Source organism: Solanum tuberosum, unplaced genomic scaffold (assembly GCF_000226075.1).
Source record: "Solanum tuberosum cultivar DM 1-3 516 R44 unplaced genomic scaffold, SolTub_3.0 scf00109, whole genome shotgun sequence".
Lineage (NCBI taxonomy): Eukaryota > Viridiplantae > Streptophyta > Magnoliopsida > Solanales > Solanaceae > Solanum > Solanum tuberosum.
This window is the reverse complement of record NW_006239042.1, coordinates 1,545,888-1,553,387: the sequence shown is the minus strand read 5'-3', so window position 1 is coordinate 1,553,387 and position 7,500 is coordinate 1,545,888. Positions and strand designations below refer to the sequence as shown.

The 7,500-nt window shown below is 36.1% G+C and overlaps 1 protein-coding gene across 3 annotated transcripts; it reads left to right on the top strand.

Moving 5' to 3' along the window:
* The first annotated feature begins 145 nt into the window (after positions 1-145).
* LOC102593360 (probable WRKY transcription factor 4) lies at positions 146-6,223 on the top strand. Of its 3 annotated transcripts, XM_006350103.2 has the most exons (5): positions 146-783; positions 1,749-1,871; positions 1,968-2,443; positions 2,538-2,696; positions 5,606-6,223. In XM_006350103.2, the coding sequence occupies exons 1-5, from the start codon at positions 385-387 to the stop codon at positions 5,901-5,903; spliced, it is 1,455 nt and encodes a 484-aa protein (XP_006350165.1). In that variant the 5' UTR covers positions 146-384; the 3' UTR covers positions 5,904-6,223. The 3 variants fall into 3 exon arrangements, with proteins under 3 accessions (XP_006350165.1, XP_006350163.1, XP_006350164.1); XM_006350101.2 differs by having other exon boundaries at positions 1,749-2,443; XM_006350102.2 differs by having other exon boundaries at positions 147-783; positions 1,749-2,443; positions 5,624-6,223.
* Positions 6,224-7,500: the final 1,277 nt, after the last annotated feature.

Below are 7,500 nucleotides of genomic sequence, written 5' to 3'. Positions count from 1 at the left end.
AATTTAGTTCAAATTACAATTCGATTTAAATTTTTTTAATCATAACCATGAACCGTCCTAATCCAGATATGCTAACAACAAAAACATCACTGCTATGGAAAAAAAAAAAAAACAACAAAAACATGAGTGCCAGATAAAGAAAAGCTGTAAGCAATAATTAAATTTCAATAAAACAAATCATTCATTGCTCCACCAACTCTACATTCCCAGACACCAAAAAGCAAAACAAGAAGAAACCAATATCCATTCTTCAAACTCATGAACACCAAAGTGTTTGATCTTCTGTCTTTTCTCTTCAAAAGACAAAAAAGTTCATCATCTTTTTAACAACTGATAAGCAAGAAGTATCAAGTATCTTTTTCTGGGCAAACCCTTTAATAAAAAATGGGGGAAAAATTCAAAGCTCCATCAGTTTCGGTATCTTCACTTTCAACACTAACAATCCCACCTAAAGCCCCTTTTGAATCATTTTTTGGTGTTGGAAATATACCCTATTTTAGTCCAGGTCCAATGACCCTTGTCTCCAGTTTCTTCTCTGAATCTGAGTACCCATCTTTCTCCCAGCTTCTTGCTGGAGCTATGGCTTCTCCACTAGCAAAACCGCCTACCCTTTTGCCTGAAAATTCATCTGGAGAAGAAGAGAATTGTAAACAAGGGAATTTAGGGTATAAGCAGAACCGACCCATGAATCTAATGGTGGCTCAATCTCCTTTCTTCACGATTCCAACCGCTTTTAGTCCTTCTGGATTGCTTAATTCACCTGGATTTCTTTCCCCACTTCAGGTAATTGTTCATTTTCCATAAGGTAATCATAGTTAAAGACTTATGTTATGTTTCTATAAAAAGTATGATTTGGGGGTTTTTGAAATTACTCATTTTCTAACTTCTTTAATTCACCTATCTTCTACTGGACAAGTGCTCCTACTTCTTACTCAAAGCTCTAGTGTTATACTGTTTTGGTTCGCTCACTCAGCCTTTAGTACAACAGAACCACTTTTTGCAGGATTAAATATAGTATGTACCCGAACAGGAAAAACATATTTGGATTCCTAGCAGGTTTTTTTCATTGTTGGGTATGACTCTTACATAGATGAGGAAGAATTTGTCTAAGGGACTGATTGAGCTTTTTGGTCTATGGGTGCGGAGTACCACTGTTGCTACTACTCTTTCATGACAATAGGTGATGAGGTGCTAACTTAGTACTATATATTTTTAAAAACATTTCCAGTAATGTATAGTTTGGTCGGTATAGTGCCCGCACCCATCACTAGAAGGTTAAATAACACGTATTTATCAATGATGATGAATTCATGACCGTTTAAGATTGTTAAGTTTCCCATGTTGCTTGAGGAAATGGATTGGTGTTTCCTTATATGATCTTGGATAATTCTCACTTTATGAACTAGTTTTTGTCGTTGAGTTAGGTCCAAGATCCATTTTCTTAAGATGGTATTAGAGTCAGGCTCATCCTTGTCCTTGGTTGCCTAATTTTGACCCCCATGTTATATTGTCCACACATCAAATGTCTATTCTTGGGCAGAGAGGGGGGTGTTAACTGTCCCATATTGGTTGACAAAATGAGTCGTCATCTCCTTGTATGGTTTTGGGAAATTCTCACCTCATGATGTAGCTTTTGGATTGAACTAGACCCAAGATGCATTCTTTTTAACAATAATGGTTAAACAATGTTATCAATTTTAGCGGCATCTTGTTATTTATATATAAACTCATTACATCGTTCCTTGTAGAGTCCTTTTGGAATGTCACACCAGCAGGCCCTAGCACATGTTACAGCACAGGCAGCGTTATCCCAGTCTTACTTACAAACTCAAGCTGAATGCCATTTCTCCTCGCAAAGTACATCAGCACAGGTATTAGGGGCATCTGACCCAGAGGAATCTTCTTTACAACCTCAATTAGATACTATGTCGTCAGACCAGAAGATTAAGAAATTTGAACTGCCACAGCTTTCTCAATCTGAGGACAAGCCATCCTTTAATTCAGTCGATAGACCAGCTTCTGATGGTTACAATTGGAGGAAGTATGGCCAGAAGATGGTTAAAGCAAGTGAATGCCCTCGCAGCTACTATAAATGCACACATGTCAAATGTCCTGTCAAGAAGAAGGTTGAGCGATCCATTGATGGTTACATAACTGAGATAACGTATAAAGGCCATCACAACCATGAACTTCCTCAACCTAACAAACGCAGAAGAGACAGTTGTGCTCAGGATGGTTCTGACTGCTCCAACATTAACCCTGAAATTGGAACACATACTGAGATAGAAATCAACGGCTTAAATGGGGCTCTTGTTGCTCATTCTGAACAGGTGTCTACTGAAATGGCGTGTGAACGTCCTGTTTCGAATGAATGTGAGGAAATTGAGGACGCTGCAACAGCAGCAGGCAAGGAACATGATGATGAACCAAATGTGAAGAGAATGTAAGTTCTTTCAGGATTCTTCCCCTGAGTTAAGAAATCTCTGTTTTGAGGGAGAGTAACAAATATGTATCTGATCCAAGTTACCATGATGCAGGAAGACAACAGTTGAGACTCCTATTCTTTCATCATCACATAAAGCAGAATCAGAATCCAAGATTGTTGTGCAGACAAGGAGTGAAGTAGACATTTTGGATGACGGGTTCAAGTGGCGTAAATATGGGCAGAAAGTGGTGAAAGGGAATCATCATCCGAGGTAATTCTACTTATTCTATGTATTTTAGCTGTGACCTTTAGAAAGTGTTAGTCGCTCTGCTGTTTGCAGCTGGCTTGGTCTACTGTTTAATTGACTAAAGCAGTGGTGTTTAAATGTATCCTGCTTTTTGTCCTTTTAAAATCTTCTTGCTCTAAAATTCTTGCTAGTTCCTTGTGATTTTGCATTGAGTGATGTTGTTTTGTGCTGTTCCTGCAGGTTTAACCCGTAAGAAGTCTCTTCTTCTTCAATCACAATAAAAAAATAGATTGAGTAGGAAAAGAATGTATTATTTTAATAAGTCATAGGAACAGCTTTTACTGATAAAAGAAGTCGAAGAACACCTTTATTGAATTCTAGGATTTTAATTTGGTCTTATTTACATGTCATCTTTCATTACATTTGAGCAAAATATTTTCAGCCTCGTAAAGTTCGGCTTTAGACCTTAACAAGAAAAGAGATATAAAAAGACAAGGTTTGCATTGGATCCCCGTCTCCTAAAAATTACCTGGTTCTTCACGCTTCAGTGCTCATTGTCTGACGCTTGGATGATAGATGACATAAGAGGAGCGTCCCACATTAGCTTCTCTTTTCTTTTGCCGATTTCACTTTTAATATTTTGTTTGTCCCAAGTTGCTCTAGAAAACTTTCCTCTCAATGAAACGAGTTGGCATCAAGAGAGGCATCCTAAACCTTTGTGACCTTAATTAGACAAAAAGCAAAAAGAAAGGAAAGTAGGTCGATATGTATCTGATGGAGTCTACATCGTACGTAGAGCGCCCAAGTGCTTTTAGGCCATGTTGGTTTTTTAAACAAAAGAACTAGGGAAATATTGTGAGAAAAATACCAGAATTAATAACTCAGAGACATACATTTATAGCTTTAGTTTCTAACTAAAGCATAGAAAAATATGCTGCTAACTTATCTTCAAATTCAAATAACGTAAACTAACTCCTAAATTCAAGCCGGGTGAAAATTCAAGCCACAAAGGACTCTAATAAATATAATTTAAAATCCTAAAAGTTAGCTACTGTAAATTGAATCTATTTAATTCTGCAATGTCCTGAGACATATTTTCAACGCTCCTTGGATTTGGAACTGTAGATTGTGGTCTCGGCTTGAATTGACCTCTGAATAAATCTACCAATTCATCTTTGGTGTTGCAAGACTTGTATTCATTTTCTGCTAGACGAAATAAGAAGTTTTTACCTCTCATCTCAACTTCTGCTTAGTGACATCAAACATTCGACAATACTTGTCATCAAATGACAATTCAAATCCTTTATCTATTAGCTGACCAATACTCAACAAATTTTAATCAATATCAGGCAAAGAACATTTGAAGTTGTTTTTGTACCTGAACGTGCTTTGATTGCAAGAATCCCTTTGCCATTTGTAGGGATATAGCCACCATTCCTGATTCTGACTTTCTTATTTTCAGTAGACATGAATTCTTTAAAAAGATTTTTGACGTTGTCATGTGCTTTGTACCACCACTGTCAATCATTCAAAAATAAAGATTTCTTAGTTGAAAAATATGTTGTCACAAGTAAGTGGTCTTCTTTTTCATTGGTGACTTGGGCATCTACTTCATGTTTTTTTTTGAGATATGCTTTTGCAAATCACAGCTTCATGAGCAAGCTGATTGCATATCTTGCATTGTGCATCTGGCATCTTCCAACATTTAAATGGAGGATGACTTTTTTTTCCACAATGTTGACAAGGTGGGTAATTTTTCCTTGAATTATTACTTTTGCTTTGAGTTTTGTGGTTGACTGCCAAGGCTTCTTTAACCATACCATCTTGCCTCATAAGCTTCCTTTGCTCTTGTGCCTGTAATGTATCTAGCAATATAGCCAAGGGTATCTTGGACAAATCTTTTGAGTTTTCCTGGTAGTTATCGACACTTCATATCATTCAGGCACTGTAACAAGAATTTTTTCAGCAATTCTTGAATCTTTAAATTTAGTGTCAAGCAATCTCATCTTGTTAACAATGACAACAAGTCGGTCTGAGTAATCTTTGATGGGTTTTGAGATTTCTTCATCATTTGCAATTCAAATGCCCTTATTAAATTCAACATGTTCATACCTCGTTTTCTTTCATCTCATGTGTACTCTTTTCACATATTCCCAAATTTCTTTTGCTGATTTGAGAGCCATAAATTTCGTGGAAATTGTTGTAGACACCCAACAAACAAAGTTGCTTTCACCTTTGGTTTTCTAATTTTCTTTTCCTTTTGGCTTTTGATCTGGACCATCGTGGGATTATTGGGCAGCGGAATAATATCTTAATCCTATATATGGCCTCCCAAAGATCTCAACCCTCAATATAAGTCTTCATTCTTACTACCCAAAGTTGATAATTTCACCCTCAAAGACAGGAGGAGCTATTTGGAAAAAACTATTTTGAAAATGCATCTCTCACTCATAAGCCCCTCAAGAAAATGGCTCTAGATACCACTTGTAGTTTTTAAAACAAAAGAATTAGGGAAATAACAGGGAAAAATACTAAAATATTGTATATTTTTGTTTTCCTTGTTATTCCATGAACCATGAGGACCCGTAGCTACACGTGTTGATGTAGCTTTACTCCGGCAAGAGACATCGATTGAATTGAGAATTTCAGGATGAAACTGGAAGTGGTTGTATGCTTCAGTTTTGTTACTAAAGCTTATGACAAAAATGTTGTCATGTGCATCTGATCAAAACTAGCACCATAAGACCTTAGGACTTGAGAATAAGTACTATACCTTGTCATGATGTCTTGTTCAGCGGCTAGTTCTTAAATCTTTTGGAGTGTGGTTTTCATGTTAACTGTTCTATGTGATTAAAATTTGTGTGTTTTTACTTTGTGGGTACTCAGTACCTTTAATTCCTACTCTCAAGTTGTTATGAACATCTATAATGCAGTCAGAGTTGGATTTGCAGGAGTTATTATCGTTGCACATACCCTGGATGCAATGTTCGCAAACATGTTGAGAGAGCTTCAGCAGATCCAAAAGCTGTCATAACAACGTATGAGGGCAAGCACAATCATGATATTCCCATTGCTAGAAACAGAAGCCATAGCACAGCCCAAAATAGTAGTCGTCAGCTGAACGAGCAAGAGATTGCAACTTGTAGGCCTTCACTTCTCGAAAAAGTTGCTCTTCATACCAATGAAATACCAGTGTGTAGGCAGCTGAAAGAGGAACATATTGCAGCATAATTTGCATTACTAAAAGGGAAAAGGGTGAATATTTATCTTTTGTCTATCTGTACACAAGTCTCAGAAAAGTTCTTTGTTGAAAACTTCATGCTAGTGAAATGTATCTGTACACAAGTTTCAGAAATTGTTCGCAAGTCTGGCTACTTGCTAATGATGTATCTGTACACAAGTCTATCTATATATTGTTAGTAAAAGGTGTTGTAATAATTTGACCTCCGTACTTTGAAATTTCTGGACTTCTCTGTTAATTGCTGGAGTCCGCTTAAAAAATTAGCTGCATTTGAATAGCTTTTTGGCAAATATTCCAAGCCAAACACCTATGTATGTCAGTCTAACCTTATTTTATTTTAAAATTAAGGAGAAAAAAGGAATGTACAATTACAAGGATTTATCCATATGTGTTCTCTCTATAAAGGTGATTATGTTGTGTTCCAAATTAGGGGTGGGCATGGTATGGTATATACCGAATTACTATACCATACTGAAATTTTTAATACCGTGATTATGTATTTGGTATACGTTTTAATTTTTTTGGTATTTAGCACGATATCATATGGAATACCCAGTGTTGTGAAAGGTGATCGCCTCTTCGCGAGAGGCGAGGCGAAGTGACCCTTCATCGCCTTTTAGCTTTGTGGTGAGACGATCGTCAAAAGGTGACGCCATGACGGCAAAGGCGAGAGGCAAGAGGTGAGAAAGGTGTCGCATTTTGTATTTTCTTTAAAAGAGACAATCAATTTAGGGTTTTAAAAGTTAAAAGGTAATTTTAGGATTTTTGACTAGACTCCTCAGACGACTAGCTAGACTTTTTCGACGACTCCAAAGTCCAACCAATACGTATTTCTTCTTCCTTTGTTTCTTTTTCCTTCTTCTTCAAAGTCACTTCTACCTTTGTTTTTTTCCTCACTGTTTTGACTTTTGTTCTGTTTTTTTCTCATTCTAGTTCTAAGTTTGTACTATCTATTTGAATTGAAATATTTTCTTATATGTTATTGCTATTGAGATTTTGATTATTTATATATGCAATTAAATATTTTAATTTTGGTATTAATTGGGCCGCACTTCAAAAAGGCGAGTGCCTCGCCGCTCGCCTCGCCTTGTGGCAAGGCAAACCCTTGTTGCCTTTTATCGCCTTTCGCCGTCCAAAACACTGGGAATATCGAATACCACACCGGAGTATATAGTTACATAAATAACACACACACACATATATATATATTATTATTATTATTATTATTAAAATACTAACAAATATGCAACTTAGTATTAGTATAAACTAAATATTTAGAAGTTGAAACTTTGACTACTCTATTTTTGATTGAAATGTATTTGAAATTTAGGGTGTGTTTGGTATGAAGGAAAATGTTTTCCTGGAAAACAAGTTGATTTTTGACTTATTTTCTCATGTTTGGTTGGTGACTAGAAAATATTTTTCGGAAAAGATTTTTAGTGTTTGATTTATGAATGAAAAATGTTTTTGAAAAATATATTTTAGTTTTACTAGAGTAGAAAATAATTTTTGAAATTGAAAACATTTTTTAAAAACAAACTTAAATAATTTTTTTTGGGGGGTGGGGTGGGGGGTGGTAGGGGGTGG

What these genes read in the sequence shown, in the direction of transcription:
- LOC102593360 (XM_006350101.2), top strand. Translation starts at nt 385, where the DNA reads ATGGGGGAAAAATTCAAAGCTCCATCAGTTTCGGTATCTTCACTTTCA. An exon ending in GATTTCTTTCCCCACTTCAG is followed by an intron (nt 784 to 1,748) that starts GTAATTGTTCAT and finishes CGTTCCTTGTAG; the next exon opens with AGTCCTTTTGGAATGTCACA. An exon ending in GAACCAAATGTGAAGAGAAT is followed by an intron (nt 2,444 to 2,537) that starts GTAAGTTCTTTC and finishes ACCATGATGCAG; the next exon opens with GAAGACAACAGTTGAGACTC.